The sequence below is a fragment of the Hibiscus syriacus genome, unplaced genomic scaffold (assembly GCF_006381635.1).
Source record: "Hibiscus syriacus cultivar Baekdansim isolate YM2019G1 unplaced genomic scaffold, ASM638163v2 tig00004919_pilon, whole genome shotgun sequence".
Classification (NCBI taxonomy): Eukaryota; Viridiplantae; Streptophyta; class Magnoliopsida; order Malvales; family Malvaceae; genus Hibiscus; species Hibiscus syriacus.
Window position 1 is genome coordinate 22,304 of NW_024062035.1, and position 19,954 is coordinate 42,257.

At 37.2% G+C, this 19,954-nt stretch overlaps 1 protein-coding gene and 1 pseudogene across 1 annotated transcript; both read left to right on the top strand.

The window, feature by feature from the left end:
* The first annotated feature begins 3,250 nt into the window (after nucleotides 1–3,250).
* Nucleotides 3,251–4,076, top strand: LOC120198862 (annotated as a pseudogene).
* A 12,638-nt stretch (nucleotides 4,077–16,714) lies between these two features.
* LOC120198863 lies at nucleotides 16,715–19,893 on the top strand. Its single transcript, XM_039200109.1, has 8 exons — nucleotides 16,715–16,764; nucleotides 16,851–16,996; nucleotides 17,086–17,256; nucleotides 17,497–17,645; nucleotides 17,764–17,843; nucleotides 18,883–18,994; nucleotides 19,430–19,492; nucleotides 19,568–19,893. The coding sequence occupies exons 1-8, from the start codon at nucleotides 16,715–16,717 to the stop codon at nucleotides 19,709–19,711; spliced, it is 915 nt and encodes a 304-aa protein (XP_039056040.1). The 3' UTR covers nucleotides 19,712–19,893.
* The last annotated feature ends 61 nt before the right edge of the window (nucleotides 19,894–19,954 follow it).

Here is a 19,954-nt window from a genome sequence, read left to right on the forward strand (position 1 = left end):
GATTTTGAAAACCACATCAATTTTTGAATTATCTCTTTCAATTGATTTTTAATTTAAAAACAAATGTGATTTAAAAATCTCTCGTTTCAAAAAAAAATTAGATTTCCTTTACGATCGAAAATATACGGTTCAGAGAGTCGTCACAAATCTTTGATTAGGGTGGGATTGGGCACCAGAAAATGTTTGTTATTTTAAATAAAAATTAATTTTAATTAAAATAATAAATTAAGGTCTGCGTTACCAAAATCCGAATTCGTGAGTCGGTTACGTGCAGGGAAGGATTAGCACCCCCACAATGTCCTAAATCGGTACCTAGTCGATTAATTAACGTCTTTGCAATGAACTTTACAAATTCAAACTTAATTTGACTTTTAATCCTATAAAACAACAAATATGAATTTTACAATATTCAAATGCACTCAAATAAATTAAATTAAAATTACCAAGTCGTTTTAGAAAGATAAAGAATGTTCGATTATTTACAAATATCGAGATCAGATCTTAAAAGCTATAACAACATTTTCTCGATAAATTTAAATAAACGAACATTTCCTTTTCTTTCGTTCTCAAATTTTAAGTGACGAATCAATTTTTTTTGTTTCACTTCAGGGATACGCTTTTAACTTAAAATGGTCATAACGGCCCTCTAATCAGTTCAGACAGGCCACTCAAGACAGTTTTAAATTAAAAGGGTATTACCCTTAGTCTGATTATGTAATAGGTCGAGTTATGCACATTATGATATCATACAAATTAATATATATGAATTTTTTTATCTAATTAATAAACCACTTGTGTGTACATGCATACATATAATCATCATTCAAACATATGAAGCATACATTCGAAAACAACCCTAATTAACTATACATGTATACGCATAAAAACTTAAACATAAACTAAAATGTAAAAAAAATTGATTTAAGGTTAAAACATAAATGGCGTAAACAATATACTATTGTAGAAGTGATAAAAAAATTAAAAGAACTTAAAGACATGTGTCCAAATTAAAATGGGAATGTAAATCTGATGCTAAAATAACAAACTGTACAAGCATTGAGTCTTGATACAAAAGTAATAACATTCCAAGCACCAAGGTTATAATTTTTCCATTAACAAACAGAGGATTAAAAAGTAAAAATAACTAAATAGGAGGAGTGTGAGCAGAATATACCGAAATAATAAATAGGGAAACTAATTTGGAAAATAACAATATTTGGACAAAAGGAACCCCGATTTCGAAAGTAGTCCTAAAGGTGATTAAAGTATAAATAAAAGCTAAACCTATGAGGACTAAATACTAATTTACCCAAAAAGTTAATATGAAACGTAAATGTAAACTAACCTACATGGACACTAACCTACGCAGAAAACACTCAACCGCTCTTCTCCTTCGACGCCACTCTCTACTCTTTCATTTTTTCCTTCGTTCGAGAGTTCCAAAGCTCAAGACCACTACCTACGCGACCGCTGATCGGAAAATAACGTACCAGTCCAATCTCCAACCACTACTAACAACGACCACAACCATCTAAACCTAACTCAATCGATCCCAAACACCTCACTCTTATCACCGACACCATTAAATCACAACCTTTTTGGGACTTACCACTCTCAAATGACCACAACAATTCTACAAACCCAAATACTCCTAATCGAGGGACTATAAGAGTGTTACCTTTGACTGTTGAAGACGTTCCCTCCTTTCAACGAAAGCACGAAAGCTATTACTGCAAAGACAGGTGAGGTTTCCTCCGAATTCTTTTTTGTCGTTTTAATCTCCTTCTAAATTCTTCTTGTCGAAACGATTTTTCCTTAAAGGTGAGATTTTAAAAACCACATTTATTCTTAATTATCTCTTTTTTAATTTAAAAAACAACTGTGATTTAAAAGACCTATCGTTTCGAAAAATTTTATATTTCCTTTACGATCGAAAAATACGGTTTGAAGAGTCGCCACCAATCTTTGATTAGGGTGTGATTGGACACCCAAAAATGCTTTGTAATTTTAAATAAAAATTAATTTTAATTAAAATAACAAATTGAGGTCTGCGTTACCAAAAAAATGAGTTCGGGAGTCGGTATCTAATCGATTAATTAACGTCTTTGCAATGAACTTTATAAATTCGAATTTAATTTGATTTTTGATCCCGTAAAACAACAAAAAAGTGAATTTTACAATATTCAAAAGCACTCAAATAAATTAAATTAACATTATCGAATCATTTTAGAAAGATAAAGAGTGTTCGATTATTTACAAATATCGAGATCAAATCTTAAAAGCTATAACAACCTTTTCTCGATAAATTTAAATAAACGAACACTTCCTTTTCTTTCGTTCCCAAATTTTAGGTGACGAATCAATTTTTTTGTTTCACTTTCGGGATACACTTTTAATTTAAAATCGTCAAAACGACTTTCTAATCAGTTAAGACAGGCCACTAAGGACAATTTTAAATTAAAAGTGTATTACCCTTTAGTCCGATTATGTAATATGTCGAGTTATGCAAATGAAGATATCATACAAATTGTGCAAAACGTATGTCATGCCAAAAATTAATTAAATAAAATTACAAATATCATACAATGTGACATGCAAAAATTATATACATATGTTTTAATTAAAAATCATAAATTATGCATATTTGACATATTATGAACACATGTGACCTAAATATAAAAACAAAATCTTAACATGCTAAACTATAAATTTAAAAAATGTATATATACATGTTAAAATAAGGACTAAATTTAAATATATGTAGAATTAAACATACTAATTAAAAATTAAAACAATGACTTAAATAAAAACAAGCATAAATGTAAGGTACTTAAACCTAAATAACTCATGAAAATTACAACTAAAACTTAAATATAAAAATAACTAAATCGGGTCAAATTTAAAAAAAAAATCAAGTCCTACATGTGACTAAACTATAAACATGAGCTAAACATAGGAGGATCAAAAGCTAATTTACTCCTAGAATTGTAGTGACTAGATTCTAATTTACCCGAAATATTTAATATCTAACCTAACTCAAAAAACCTAAACTAAACTCCTTTTGAACCTCACGACCGTTCTCTCTTCTCCATTCTATCTCTTCTTCACATTCTTCATTGCTTCCATGGTCGAGAGCTCCCATTCAAATCTGTCATTACCATTCTTACATAACCCTCTGACAAAATAAAGACGAGGGTTGTAACCACCCACGACCCAAGATATCGAATGTAAATAGGGCCGGCTATAATGGATGGGAAAAGCACATCAAGAGGAGGCTAAGAAACTCCGCGTTCGTTGCCTTGATATCGATATCTCTGCTCTCCTCTCTAATATTCCCGCCATTGACGTTTTTGAACTCATTGTTAGAGAATTGGAAATTGATCATTTTTTAACTCCGTGGATCTGATCTTACGGAGAAGAGAACGGTGGAAATGGAAGCCAACATTATAGACGGACCAAAGAGGAGATGTGATGTCGTTTTCGGCTTAAGCACCGTTAAGAACCCTGTTTCTCTTACCCATCTTGTTATGGACAAATCACCACATTTTTATCTGGCCTTCTCCAGTGCCGAAGAGTTTACCAAGAAACAAGGCGTGGAGTTGGTAGACAATGAATATTTTATTACAAAAAAGAACGTGGGTATGCTTAAGTTAGCAAAAGAGGTGAACTCGATTCTGTTTGATTATCGTATCCCAACAACCGGCACCTGGGTGCGGGCACCCTCGTCATGGATAGTCATTTACAGATGAACGGATTCCCCATCAGCGTCTACGCTCCAGAGACAGTCGGTTGCGGTTGACAAGGAGGGAAGTTATGCTGCCGCCACCTCCACCAGTGGGTTGATGAACAAGATGACTGGAATGATCGATGACTCGCCGCTCATCGGGTCCGGTATCTACGCTTGCGAGCTGTGTGGGGTGTCATGCACCGAGGAAGGAGAAGCGGTCATCCGAAGCACCTTGGTGAGGGAAGTGGCGGCAATGATGGAGTACAAAGGGTTGAGCTTGAACGAGGTGGTAGATTTCGTGATAAAGAATAGGTTGGGAGAAGGCAGAAGCACTCGCGCAAATGAATAGAAATGCCACAGTTTTGGTTTTTTTTTAGTTGAAGAGGAGACAATAGAAAGAATGAATAGAGAGAGTGAAAGGAAGTGGCGTTTAGACTAGACTTCGGTTCTGTCCTTCTCTCCCCATGAACGCCACCGTGAAACTCCAAATTCCAACCGCATACAACAATCCCGACACACTGTAAGATAAATTATAAAAACCAGCCTCTTCCTATTTTAATTTTACTACTTTATGCTTTAATCTCAGGTTGGTTTGGTAATTCTAACCCCAGTCCCTATTTCTAACAGCCGAACCCCACCGAGACTACTATCGCACAAATAAGGTGAGTTACTAATTCCTCTTTCTCTTTTATTATACACTTCGAAAGAAAGATTATAAAACCCATACATGAATGAACATTTCAAAAGTAAAAGGAAATAAATGATGTTAATGAAATAAAGAAAAGAAAACCCATTTATAGATTGCTAGTGTTGCTTTCCAAACTCACTGCTTGTGCCTAGAATACAAGAAAAAAAATGGTGTTTTTCCTTTGATCTCTGAATATGGAAAATAGCTTTTACAAGTACTGGTCTTTTCCTTTTTTCTGTATTTTTCGTTCCTTCTTTTTGTCTATGGCCCCCCTCTATTACTGATGTTGAATTGCTAATATCTTTCCCCCTTTAGTTTACTGTCTGTGCCCCACGTTCCTGGTGGTTAATTGCTAAATATAAACCGATCTTGATTTTCTTTCTTCAACTGCTGATGACCATTGGGCTTGAGATGGGCCTCCAGCTGGTTTGGGATCGGGTTAGGTTACCATTGCTTCGGGTTTGCTCCGACATAACCCCGGACAAATCGAGTAACTACAGCGGCCCCTCTTTGCACATTATCGTGTAACGAGAATAGAGCAAAGATCAAAAGATGATCGAGTTTGTCCGATCCTGATAACTTCAAAAGATTAAAGCACTCCACTATTACTTCGAGATAAATGAAACTTGAAAAATCTTCAAATGATGAGTTCGCTCCCTCTTGTTCATGGATTAAGGAACTCGAACAATCTTCTAAAAGCGGGTTCGCTCCCTATTGCTTCAGGGAGTAGAACTTGAACAATCTTCTGCCTACGGGTTCGCTCCCTCTTGCTTCAAGGAGTAGAACTCGAACAATCTTCTGGTGTGATTCTGCTTCACTATTCTTCCATGAAGGCTTAACTTTGAAGATTAAACCTGAAAATCAAACGGTTCCACTTATTACTGTATACTTGAAGATTTAAAAAAACATTATACTCTTTCGTGTCAAGAATCAACTTGGCTTCTTTCGTGTCAACACATCTTAACAAGACCTGATCCAGACTTTTCTTGTATAAAGTCTCACCGTTAAGCACATACCCTGATATCATTCTTCTAATGATTCTCTTATCATTCTCAGTGGCCTGTTCCGGATAACTCTGATACCTTATATATTGCAAGATATCATAATACTAGGGGTTTCCATCTTCTTCCTCTTCAATATTAAAACAATGGGCTGGATACTCATAAGCCTTCATTTCAATTCGCATCATATTTGAATGCTCGCTCAACTTAAATGCTGCTGCCAGTGTGGCTAAGGCATTTGCCATTTGATTCTCTTCTCTGGGGAGGTAATTGAAAGTTACTTCTTCAAATTCTTCAACGAGTTCCATAACCAACTTACGATATTCTACAAGCTTAGGATTTTTTGTCTCTCATTCTCCTCTGAGCTGGTAAATTACCAAAGATGAATCCCCATACACTTTGAGCATTTTTATTTAGCGATCAACGGCGACTCTAAGACCCAAAACACAAGCTTCATACTCGGTCATATTGTTTGTACACTCAAATTAAGCCGACTGATAAAAGGATAATGTTCTCCCTCTAGTGAGACCAAAATTGCCCCGATTCCATGTCCCGTGGCATTTGAAGCACCATCAAAGTTCAACTACCAATATTTACTAGTGGATGCCACTGCTTCTTCTACCGAAATAGCCATTAAATCTTCATCTGGGAAATTAAAGCTCAACGGCTCATATTCTTTCGAAACCCTACTTGTAATGAATTCCGCTATAGCACTTCCTTTAATTGATGTCTGGTTTACATACTGGATGTCAAATTCGGATAATAGGATCTGCCAATGAGCTAATCTTCCAGATAATACAGGCACACCCATTAGATATTTCAAGGGATCAAGCTTGGATATAAGCCAAGTAGTATGATACAACATATATTGCCTAAGCCTTCGGGTAACCCATACTAAAGCGCATCACAACTTTTCAATGGGTGGGTATCTTGTCTCACATTCAGTGAACTTCTTACTGAGATAATAGATAGCCCTTTCTTTCTTCTCAGTTTGGTCACGTTGCCCCAACACACACCCCATTGAATTTTCATAAACCGACAAATACAAAATCAATGGTTTGCCTGAGATGGGTGGCGCTAAGATTGGAGTGCTCGACAAATATCTTTTCACTGCTTCAAAAGCTTTTTGACAGTGCTCACTCCATTCCCCTGAGTTATTCTTGCGAAGAAGGAGGAATATGGGATCACACTTTTCCGTCAGCTGTGAAATAAACCGAGCTATATAATTCAATCTCCCCAAAAATCCTCTGACTTCTTTCTGTGTTTGTGGGGCTGGCAAGTCTTGAATAGCTTTTACTTTATCTGGGTCTATTTCAATTCCTTTTTGGCTTACTACGAATCCCAACAGCTTCCCAGATGTCACCCCAAAAGTACATTTATTTGGGTTGAGTTTTAACTGGCATCTTCTTAGTCTTTTAAAGAGCTTTCTCAAATTCCCAATATGTTCTTCCTCTGTCTTAGCTTTGACAATCATATCATCGACATAAACTTATATTTCTTTATGCATCATATCGTGAAATAATGTCACCATGGCCCTTTATATATTGCCCCTGCGTTCTTTAGTCCAAACGGCATTACTTTATAACAAAACGTTCCCCACATGGTAACGAACGTCGTTTTTTTCATATCTTCAGGGTTCATCTTAATTTGATTGTAGCCAGAGAAACCATCCATAAAAGAGAACAAAAAATTTCCAGCAGTATTATCCACTAGAGTGTCTATATGTGGCAAAGGAAAATTATCTTTTGGACTAGCTCGGTTGAGATCTCTGTAGTCGACACACATTCGAACTTTTCCATCCTTCTTCGGTACTGGGACGATATTCGCCACCCACTCAGGATATTTAGCCACTTTAAGAAACCCGAAATCAAATTGTTTCTTCACTTCCTCTTTAATCTTGAGTAACATCTCAGGTCTTTTTCTTCTCAGTTTTTGTTATACCGGCTTACATTCAGGCTTTATTGGCAGTTTGTGAACAACCAATTATGTATCTAAACCCGATATATCTTCGTATGACCAAGCAAACACATCCTTATATTCTCGAAACAATTCTATCAAATCTTGTCAACCTCCAACTGACAGAGTGGTTCTAATCTTTACTTCTCTCTTATCATCATATGTCCCCAAATTCAAAATCTCAGTAGACTCTTTATGAGGCAGAATCTGCTTATCTTCATTCTCCACCATTTTCAGCAATTCAGAAGGTAGTTCACATCCCTCATCATCATCACAATCTTCTATCTCCCCTTGACATATGGGCTTCTCGAAATCAATATCCGGGTCAGAGTCATTAGCATTCATATTATTGATATCTGAGCTCTTGAAAAAATAATGAAAGAGAATATATATATATATACATATATATATGGGAGGATCTTTTCCCATATAAATAAATAGAAATAAATAAATACATACATATATATATACAACAAAGAATGAATGAATGAAATGCATGGGAGAATGTTTACCATTTGGAACTAACATAATGCATCTTTTATTGAAAGCAAAAAAAAAAAAAAACAAACAGCTTAACCCTTTACAAAAAATCACCTATTGCCCCAGGGTATGAACAACAGGGAGAAAGTTCCAGTGCATTACTCTGTAAAAGATTTGTAAACTATAGGCAGTTCTTCCGCGGTCCAATTGTTCAACACGAAGCCCGGCGGTGCAGGATAAATGCCCATAGCTCTCATTTCTTCAAACTCACCATCAGTTATAACATTAATGCCTAAATCTTCTAAGGCCTTCTCAACCATCACTTCATTATTCCTTGAATTCCCTTGAAACATATGCCCCCAGATATGAAAATGCTGCTCAATGGTGGGAAGGTCATGGGTTCCCAAATAAGGTCTTCACCAGCCAATCTGGCCTTTCTCATTTCCTGACCATTCTTAATTCCCCTTAGCTTATCCCTTGAAGTTAGTTGATACCCCAAACCAAATCGATCTCTTTTAGTAATAGGGCATATTGGATTCACTGGTCCTTGCAACTGTCGACCTAATCCCTTTCCAACTTTCGTTCCTCTTCCAAGAATCAATTTAAGCCCCATCTTGGTACAGTTTGACAATCGAGGCTTTTGTATCTTCCTACCTTCGGCCACAAACGTGGCATTGACAAACTCCAACGATCTGAAAGAACACTCAACTGCTTGCTCATCAACTTCAATATACGGAGCAGTAGTAGAAACAGAAGCAATAATGTCCTCTTCAGCGTGAATACATACCAACCTTCCATCAATCACAAATTTCAGTTTCTGGTGCAATGTGGACGGAACTGCACCGGCCTGATTAATCCAAGGCCTTCCCAACAAACAATTGTACGTAGGCATAATGTCCATTACGAGAAATTCCATTTCATAAGTTGCTGGACCAATAGTTAGAGGAACATCAATCTTGCCCAACACTTCTCTTTTAGTCCCATCGAAAGCTTGAACCACACTTTGGCAGGTTCTCATAAGTGTACTATCTAATGGAAGCTTCTTCAGAGTCACTAAGGGCATCACATTCAAAGCCGAACCATTATAACCCAAAACTCGGGACAACATATGCCCTTTACACTTAACTGTGATATGCAAAGCCTTCTAACTATCAATCATCCAGAAGGGATCTCATCCTCAGAAAAAGATAAAAAATTATCAGCTTGTATATTGGAAACTAATCGGTCCAACTTTTCAATGGGCAACTCTTTCGGAACAAAATTCTGGTTCAAAACCTTTAACAGAGCATTCCTATGGGCCTCTAAACTCAAAAGTAATGATAAAACATAAATACGGGCAGGCAACTTGTGTAACTGTTCAACAACATTGTACTCATTGTGCTTCAGAAACTTCAAAAATTCCATTGCTTCATTCTCAGTTACAGGTTTGTTGATAACGAGCTTATCTTCTTCTATCTGCACATCAATATTTTTCCCTTTATCAACTGCAACCTTCTTCTCAGACTCTTTAGGTGGATTAAGAGAATAACACCTACCACTTCTGGTAAAGTGTCCTACCTCATCTACTTCCTCATTCTCTTTTGTTACATTTCCCATCTGGCAATCATATTTCCAACGCACTTGTTTATTATCCCGATATGGGAATGGAGATGGAGGTGTAATAACCACTTTCGGAGCTACCTTTTCAGCCACTCGATTCTTGGGAGTAATGATTAGAGGACAACTAGCATTGTATACCCCTTTAGACGATCTTTATGAAGCGCAAACTTCCGCTTCCTCTTCTTCAGCAATCTCTTTAAAGAACTCAATTTCTTTACTTTCCATCATGTCTTGTACCAAAGATAGGAAGTCAAGACATTGCTGAATATTGTGCCCTTCACTGTTATGATACTGGCATACCTCTCCACTATTAAACTGTTCACCCATCAAATTGGGCTTCAACAATCCTACCTTAACCATCTGGAACCACACCCAACTCATGGGTGATACCACATCACTAACCTTTCTTACAATTCTCTTTCTTCTCTCTTCAGTAATCGCGTTAACTCCTGCCCCACATGGCTTGGCAACAGATTCTGAGCTATATTCGGCTATTCACTGTCACTAAAGTTGATGACATTCCTCGTTCTCAAAGCTTGGACAACCTTCTTAAACGCAGTACAATTCTCAATGGAATGCCCGGGATTCCCCGCATGGTACTCACACTGAGCACTAGCATCATACTATTTGGGAAAAGGAGGTTGCATTGGTGTCACGTGATACGGTGAAACTACATGTCGATCATACAAAATCTGAAACAATTCCTTATAAGTCATCGGAATTGGATCAAATTGAGGCATCTCTCTCCTCTGGTCCCTTGCCCCTTGTCTATTGTCATTTTGTGTTGATGACCCTGCTCCTTGAGGACGGGAAATAGTGATGTTATTAGAATCGTACTACCTCACATTACTGACTTCGTTTTCCTTTTTCCTCGTTGGTGGCCTCTTACTAGACTCTCATCCCTCGAGCTTTCCACTCTTAACCGCCATTTCAATCATTTCTCCCGCCGTAACTACATCAGCAAAACTTCGATAAGGATTACCGATAAGATGCGAGAAAAAAAGAGCCCTTAAGGTATTGACAAAAAGCATATTTGTTTCCTCCTCTTTCAATGGTGGATGGACTTGCACCGCTACATCTCTCCATCTTTGAGCATATTATCTAAAACTCTCGTTAGACTTCTTTTCCATTCCTTGCAACATCATCCTGTTGGGCCTAACATCTTTCACATGTTTGTACTGCTCAAGAAAGGACGAACCAGTTAAGCTTTCCTGAAAACAATGTATCAACAATTGATCGTCCCTTATGTATCCGGTCATCTTCCTACAGAACATCGTGATATGCGTAGAGGGACACCTAGTACCATCAAACTTCTCAAAAATCAGGAACCTTGAACTTTGGTGGCAAAACCAAATCCGGAACTAGACTTAATTCCTTCGCGTCGAATCCATAGACACAGGTATCTTCCTTCATGGCTCTGACTTCTCTTTCTAATTGTTTCCATTTCTCTTCCAGCGGATTGTTTTGGTCCTTCTTAGCTTCTTCATCAAGGTCTGAAACTTGATGATATTGATGTTCTTCCTGATACAAACTAGATCCAGGCTGTACGTTAACAGAAGCACCGACTGGATTAATATGCACCTTCCCAACATGAACAGGGGTCACTTGAATGTTCTGAGATTGTTCTGGAGTGAACCCTAAAGGATAAAGTGGGTCATCAGTTATAGCTCCTGGCACAGGGCTTTTCCTATGTTCCGGATTTCTTCTTTCCAACATACTCGCAAACTTGGCAAACATCTTCTTTTGTGCATTTAACATGTCTTCTTGCATATTCTTGATATTATCTTGTAACTCCAATTGAGCCTTCTCAATTTGGGCAAGTTTGTCCTCCATAACTTTCTTCCTGATTCTGTAGGTATGCTTGGGATTTTCCAGTATTACTCTGTCACAGAGTCATTTTGTTATCGCTGATATTTATTAATGAATATGAAATATATGATTATGAATGAATAAAATGCGATGCAAAAATTTAAATGTATTAAAATGCATATGCAAAATGCAGGGTGTTGATCCTGGAACGACTCCTTAGAACAACTCTTTATATTAGAACGACGTTCAATTACAAAGTTGAAACATATCACAAATAAATCTGCACTATCTCTCCTATTTGGTGTACATGTACTAGCAACTCCACGATCTTCTGGTTTTCTTCAGCCTCGGGATCCCGTTCTTCAGTCACATCAACAGCTTCCTCAGATAGAATGACCAAATATTGAGCTATTCTCCACGCGTGTCCTAAGTAACAAGCAATAAGGTCCTCTCTTTGCTTAACTCTCGCCTAAGCTCGCTCCCATCGAAAACGCCACTGTATATCCCCCTCATAAGGAACTATCGATAACTCACTTGCTTGCCTCTGAAAATCTTGAACCATGGCTTCAAGCTCACTCACCTGTTTTTTCATACTCTCAACTTCCCCACGACTTGAGCTACCTTCCCTGTTTCGGTATTGTCGTAATGCAGTCTCTAAACTTGAAATCTTCTCCTTCAACTTCTCGTTATGGGCTTGACTCTCTTGTAACCGCTGCTCTAAAGAATCTTTTTCCTTCGATAAAATCTTAACTTGGTGTCTGCTTTGCTTGAGCTCTTCTTGACTCTCTCCGGCTACTCTTTTGAGGCTCACCACCTCTTGCCTCAATTCGACAGACTTACTTGAGCGAGAACATGTCTAAGCTTTTACCATTCGCTAATAAGTTGACCGAAGATCGTCAAAGTCTAGCCAAAGTTGCTTCTCCACTTTTTCAATTCAATCTGCTCTACTCTTCTGAATATCAATCTCCAATCCCTTTTGATACACTTCATCTTCTAGCTTCTACAAAGTCATTCTCCATTGTCTCCGTTCTACTTCGAAATCGCGCTTAGCTAACTCCAATGGGGATGGCACCACTCTCAATTGTTCTTCCATCGACTGAATATTTTCAGGATTCACCATCGGGATGTTGTCATTTACTCGACCGCTTCTCCATTGCTCGTACTCTTGAGATAACTCGAGATCATAAGTGAACAGATTCACATGACGAGTTTGCTTCCAGGCCTCAGTAACCCCTTTAACTTTACCCTTATACTGATCTCCTTTGAATGCAAAATCCGACCCTACCAAGTCCCATGTGGCTGGAATGAACTGCCTTGACCCATACTGTCTGGAAACTAGTAGCGGTGCATACCCAACAGAACCCCATATACCTGGCAAAGGAACCCAATCTCGCTCTCCACATCGGTAAAGTATATCCGAAGAGACATTCCACGAAGCTCGCCACAAAATATCACCATCTATGATATCCTTGAAGATGACCATCTATTTTTCTTCGGTGAAACCCCCATGCCATTCTTTAGAAAGAAAATCATTCAAAGGAGAAAACCCATCTAGAAACACTCATCCTGGTGCCCTTTCAATATGTTTGAAATGACTTAGAATCCATACTAGTAACAAAGGCGCACACCCTATAAAGCGCCCTTCTCCTTCGCGCCTACAAGAACTCAAAGACCGGAACGTCTCAGCTAGAATGGCTGGAACATGATCCACGTGCTTGTCTAATCTTTCAAATAGGTCAACGACTGATTCGTCTATATATCCTAGCACCTTTGGAAAAATAACAAGCCCATAAACCCTAAAGCAAACAAGTCAAGCTTCTTTCTCTTATTAAGGTGATGATCAATTACTTCTTTCAGAGCAGCCCAAGAGATGCACTCACTGTCTCCCTTCTTCTTAATGTTTCTAACTACCCAATCTTCACTCATTTCGGTCATCAATATTAATTTCTTCTTAAATGAATGAGTGACTGGCAGCTTGGTATATATTCTATCTATTTGGGACCTCGGACAACGGACCAAAGCTTGATACTCCTCTATTGTTGGTGTCAGATCCACCCTACCAAATGTGAAACAGCTATAAGCCGGATTCCAGAACTGCGCCAATGCTCTAAACAAATTTCGATCAATAGAAACATCCAGAAGATAAGGAATATCGTCGTACTACTGATAAAACATCTCCTTATCGGCTACTTCCCATCTTCCCCATACATCTCTTAGCTCACTCAGATCATTCTGACGTACATTGATGTAAGTGTAACCAAATAACTCCGACACATATCCAGGCATCATACTATCCCCATTGGTCAATTGGGACTGTTCTGACCACCTCAGAACATTCCGCATTATCCTCAACCTCTCTCTGAACCATTCGTTCTATATTATTGGCCTTCTATATGGACATCGATCCTAAATCAACACCATGTAATGGATAGTGCAATGCAAACATAAAAGAAAAAAGGCAAACACAACAAAAGATCGGTTAGTAAACATAAAGCAATTAAGCCGGGATAATAATTTGTTAAAGAATCCTACCCACATGCTGGCTACCCAATCATGCTTTATCAGATCCTACCCAACATGATATCTACCCCCATGCTTTGTTATTCACAAAAAGAAATCCTAACCACATGATATCTAATTCGCATGCTTATTCAAAAAATAAATCTAACCGCATGATATCTAGTTCGCATGCATTTATTCGAAAAACGAAAATAATTGACTCAAAAAAGCTTTTCCTTGTGTACTCTCCTCACGGGATTCTTAAGGTTCGGGTTTGGTTCAACCTAAGTTCAGGCTCTATGTTCACTATATGCCGAGTTCAGTTCTAAAGTAATAGGTTCTCGAATTGTCCTTGCCGGTGTCCCCTTGGGCTGTCAAACCCTCAATCCTGGCCCATCATAGGCTTTAGGGGATCGAGTTCAATTTCGAGGGAACACACCTCCTTATGTCCATACGGAGGTGATTACCATCACGAGGACCATAAGGCGTGAGCTCCAGGAGCGATCCACTATCCCAAGCGGAGGTGAAAACCACACGAGGGCATAGTCTCTCACTCCTACTTAATTAGAACGGAGCGGGGTTTTAGCTCGTGTCATGAAAATGCAACTGTGCAGTGTGTGAGGAAAAGCTAAAAAACATAATAAAAACACTCAAAATTTCCTAAATTCACACAATTAATCTGAAATCATTAGCAAACAAATCAGTACAACTATTTAATTGTTAATCGAATTAAATTAAAAAAATCAAAATACAAACAAAACTTATTAAAAACCAAACAAGGGATCAAAAACCAAATTAAAATGAATTTATAATTTTCAATTGCAAATACAATTAATTAATTGACTATTAGCCTGACTCTCTAAAAAAAAGTCCCCAGCAGAGTCGCCAAGCTGTCGAAACGATTTTTCTCTTTAAAGTGAAAAGGTGAGATTTTGAAAACCACATCAATTTTTGAATTATCTATTTCAATTGATTTTTAATTTAAAAACAAATGTGATTTAAAAACCTCTTGTTTCGAAAAAAATTTGGATTTCCTCTACGATCGAAAATATACGGTTCAAAGAGTCGCCACCAATCTTTGATTAGGGTGTGATTGGGCACCAAAAAATATTTGTTATTTTAAATAAAAATTAATTTTAATTAAAACAACAAATTAAGGTCTGTGTTACCAAAATCCGAGTTCGAGAGTCGGTTACGTGCGGGGAAGGATTAGCACCCCCACAGCGCCCTAAATCGATACCTAGTCGATTAATTAACGTCTTTGCAATGAACTTTACAAATTCAAACTTAATTTGACTTTTAATCCTATAAAACAACAAATATGAATTTTACAATATTCAAAAGCACTCGAATAAATTAAATTAAAATTACCAAGTCGTTTTAGAAAGATAAAGAATGTTCGATTATTTACAAATATCGAGACCATATCTTAAAAGCTATAACAACATTTTCTCGATAAATTTAAATAAACGAACATTTCATTTTCTTTCGTTCCCAAATTTTAAGTGACGAATCAATTTTTTTGGTTTCACTTCCGGGATACGCTTTTAACTTAAAATGGTCATAACGGCCCTTTAATCAGTTAAGACAGGCCACTCAAGACAATTTTAAATTAAAAGGGTATTACCTTAGTCCGATTATGTAATAGGTCGAGTTATGCACATGAGGATATCATACAAATTAATATATATGAAATTATTTTTATCTAATTAATAAACCACCTGTGTTTACATGCATACATATCATCATCATTCAAACATATGAAGCATACATTCGAAAACAACCCTAATTAACTATACATGCATACACATAAAAACTTAAACATAAACTAAAATGTAAAAAAAAATTGATTTAAGGTTAAAACATAAATGATGTAAACAATATACTATTGTAAAAGTGATAAAAAAATTAAAAGAACTTAAAGACATGTGACCAAATTAAAATGGGAATGTAAATCTGATGCTAAAATAACAAACTGTACAAGCATTGAGTCTTGATACAAAAGTAATAACATTCCAAGCACCAAGGTTATAATTTTTCCATTAACAAACAGAGGATTAAAACGTAAAAATAACTAAATAGGAGGAGCGTGAGAAGAATATACCGAAATAATAAATAGGAAAACTAATCTGAAAAATAATAATATTTGGACAAAAAAAACCCCGATTTCAAAAGCAGTCCTAAAGATAATTAAAGTATAAATAAAAGTTAAACCGACTAAATACTAATTTACCCAAAAAGTTAATATGAAACCTAAATGTAAACTAACCTACATGGACACTAACTCACGCAGAAAACACTCAGCCACTCTTCTCCTTCGGCGCCACTCTCTACTCTTTCATTCTTTCCTCCGTTCGAGAGCTCCAACGCTCAAGACCACTACCTACGCGGCCGCTGATCGGAAAATAACGCACCAGTCCAATCTCCAGCCACTACTAACAACGACCACGGCCATCTAAACCTAACTCAATCGATCCCAAACACCTCACTCTTATCACCGACACCATTAAATCACAACCTTTTTGGGACTTACCACTCTCAAATGACCACAACAATTCTACAAACCCAAACACTCCTAATCGAGGGACTATAAGAGCGTTACCTTTGACTGTTGAAGACATTCCCTCCTTCCAACGAAAGCACGAAAGCTGTTACTGCAAAGACAGGTGAGGTTTCCTCCGAATTCTTCTTTTCCGTTTGAATCTCCTTCTAAATTCTTCTCTTTTTATTTGGAACCTTGCTATTACTGTCTGGGATTGTTTATTTTCGTTGATGATTTCTATTGGGATAATAGGTTTTTCATTTTTTTCATTTTGAATGGATGTAAAAACGAAAGAAACATGCTTATGGAAGCATTGGGAAAAACAACTTAAAACTTCGAATTCTAGCCTTGTATTGTCCGTGTAAAAATGAGAACGATTACACTGTTTTTTGTTACAATGAATCCCCTAAAAAATGCAATGCTCTCCCTGTTCTGTGCTCTTGTCTTTTCTGGTTAATCCCTGGTAGGGTAGCCCCCCTCTCTTCATGGTGATAACTCTCCCTCCTTTCTTTATTGATAGTTGTTTTTAATTAAAACTGACTCTTACAGTTTCCTGAGTGCTCAATATCACTCCCACGATCAAACACTACTTTCCCCACATTTTCGCTTGCTAACTGTTCTTGTTTTGCAGGACTTCACGTGGACTAAAGTTTCCAATCAACACTGCTGTTTTGGGCTGATTTGGGCTCCTACTGGTCCAAATTTATATCGTTTAATACGAAGCCTCCGATAAAGTCCCCGGACGAAATCGAGCATCTACACTGATTTCATATTATGTAAATAGTAATTGCATTGGATCGTGCAAATGCTGAGGATGCTGCACTTCCAGTCCCAAAGATTTTTCATCTTCATGAGCAAAAAGAGTATAGACATGGAAGTTTGGGAGTTGGTGCTAACGATGTAGTGATTGATTCCTTCAACCCTGTGAGCCAACCGGAATGCGTGGCAGAAAAAGGTAAATTAAGCATTCAAATTTTCAAGTGCTTGGAGCTTAATCTTTAATAATGTGCCATAAGCTGGAAAATCAATGCTGATACACAGTTCAATAATAGAAAACAAATTGAAACAAAGGATTGGATGGAAGCAATATGAATCCTTGTTAATTTCTTGCAGTATTTTTTTGTATATGTTGTGTCAACCTTCTTTCAATGCTAGTGTGCCATTACCAATTTTTTAATTATTCTGGCCTATGCAGATGACTCGATGAAATTTGAAGCACGTTCAAAAACTCTTTGCATGGAGGATCAGTTAAAATCACTAGGAATACATAATACATGTGGCTATCCGCTTGATTCTATGCTATTTGATGGTATTAATCTTGAAGCTAATTTTCCACCAAAGAAGGTTTGTATTCAGTCGATAAAGATGCAAATTATGTTTTATCATTGCAAATATCTTTCGATTTTATTTTAATTAAGATTTATTTTGTTTCATTTAGCTAATTTTTGAATTAAATTATCAGATGAGAGCAGTTATTTCTCCTATGGAGCCTTGTGATGCTCATAAGTTGCTTGAAAACTTGATGAAATCGTGGCAATCAAGGTTAGTTAAGTCTTTGTTACTTGCATTCTCTACCTTCTAACATTTTATATACCAGTAACCTATTCCCTGATGTGAGTGTCGGATACCCATATATGGGTATGCTCGATTTTATCTAAGCTCCTCTTTGTATTTGGAGGATCATTAGAGAATTATATCCCCATACCCATTTTGGTATATGAATTGGACACGGATGAAGAGTTGGAGCAACATCGCAGATACATAATTAAAACCAGTCAAAACGAGGTTAATAGGTTGTCTTCCGTAGTTGCTTTGATTTCTACATTTTCCTTTGAAGTATTTGTGTCTGACACATGTTCCGACATGGGTATGAAAAGGATCTTCAAATACATGGAAAACATTGTTAAAAAGAAGAAAAAACCCAAAACATGCCTGTGTTGGATACGTGCACGTATCTAACGCTCATTCGATTTCCAAATAAAATAACTATCCTCCAAGGACCTTCAAATACATGGAAATGTATGTGTGTGTTTTTGTGTATATGTAATAAATAAGCAGAACATATCCATGTTGGATACATACACGTATCTGACATACACACTAATTTGAGTAAAATAGCTATCTTCGACTGGGAGATGAATTTTATATTAGTAAAATTCCAGTCTATCAATTTGATTTGATATTCGTCGGAATACTGGTAGATTGACGATAAAAATTCTCACATTTAGTATCTTAAGCTTGAACCAAGCATGAAGCTTTATTATTTTATTTGCTAGGCAGCTAAACCTATGTTGCTCCAACTTTTCTTCTTTTCTGTTGGTATATTCATCTCTTACACGTGTATCCGACACTTATCGGACATGGATTTCGGGGATACATGACCTTTGAAGGTCTCCAAACCGCGGGGGGGGGGGGGGCAATTGAACATGTGTGGGGCACATGCCCATCTCACCCCAGTCCAATTAACTTGGTTCTAGAGTTTTTACTCTATTTTAAGCTTATTTCGTTTTATCCTTTCTGGCAAGAAAATAGCTACAGACATGATATGCTTGAACATTCACGCTTTTAGTTTCTTCAACAGGACATGTAGTGGAAAGTATGTTCTTCCGTGGATATATGGTTTATTGCTGACTCACGGTCATTTTATATTGCCTCGAGAATCCGTAACCCAGATGCTTAATTCCTTATCGAAGGTAACTTTTCTAAAAGGAAAATTCCCTACCCCTTGTTTGTATCAAGCTTTCTTTTGGTAATGACTGGGTTCCAAAATAACCTTGCCATATCACCCTATGCTGTGAAAGGTATCGTTCTTTTCGGAGAGCCATCGGCTTCTCAAGTATTTTTCACCCGCAAGTGTCCCTTGGTTCTCTAACCAAGGAAGGCCACCTGCAAATTACAAATGCTTGAGGGGCCAATGGGTTCTCAAAGAGGACAATGCCTTTGATGTAAGCACATGAACGGGTTATGATCATACCCAGGTGCATACAGCAACGAGGAACAGACATTCAGGAACCTAGTCATTACACGTTTATCTTCCTGTGTGTAATTATCCTGTCGTTATCTTAAGAAAATGAGATTAATATAGTAACTGTAATTAAGATTCACAATGCCCCCCTTTTTTTTTCCAGAATACTAAATCGAGAGGGTCAGCACTTCAGTTATCCGGGCGATTGCAGCTCGTAACAACACAGGCTCGTAACTTAATGTTCCTATGTGGATTATATTATTTGTTGTGCTTGATTGTATTCCTTATGTTTTCGAAACAGATCGACAAGGCATCTCAGATCAAAAGTCAAAACTCCACGAGCGATCACTCCATGGATGAAAGTGAAGATGACGATGATGATGTAGATGACGTTCTTTATGGGGAAGAAGATGAATCCCAAATAAGTAGCGACGATGATAATTAAATGCCGTCGGTGCTAGAGGTAATAGTAAAACCGTGGGACTAAAGTTTGATTGTTAAAGATATTACCATCTCCGTTAAACTGATTGGAAGATTTTGCCAAATGTTTAAAGAGATTAGGAAGTGTTTGGTTCAAGAATTTTCTCATGTTTGGTTGGCCGGGAATCTTATTCCCGGTAATGTTTTATTACCAATAGTAGATTTTTTGGGGTATATTATCGGGAATGTCATTACCTCCCTTCTCTTA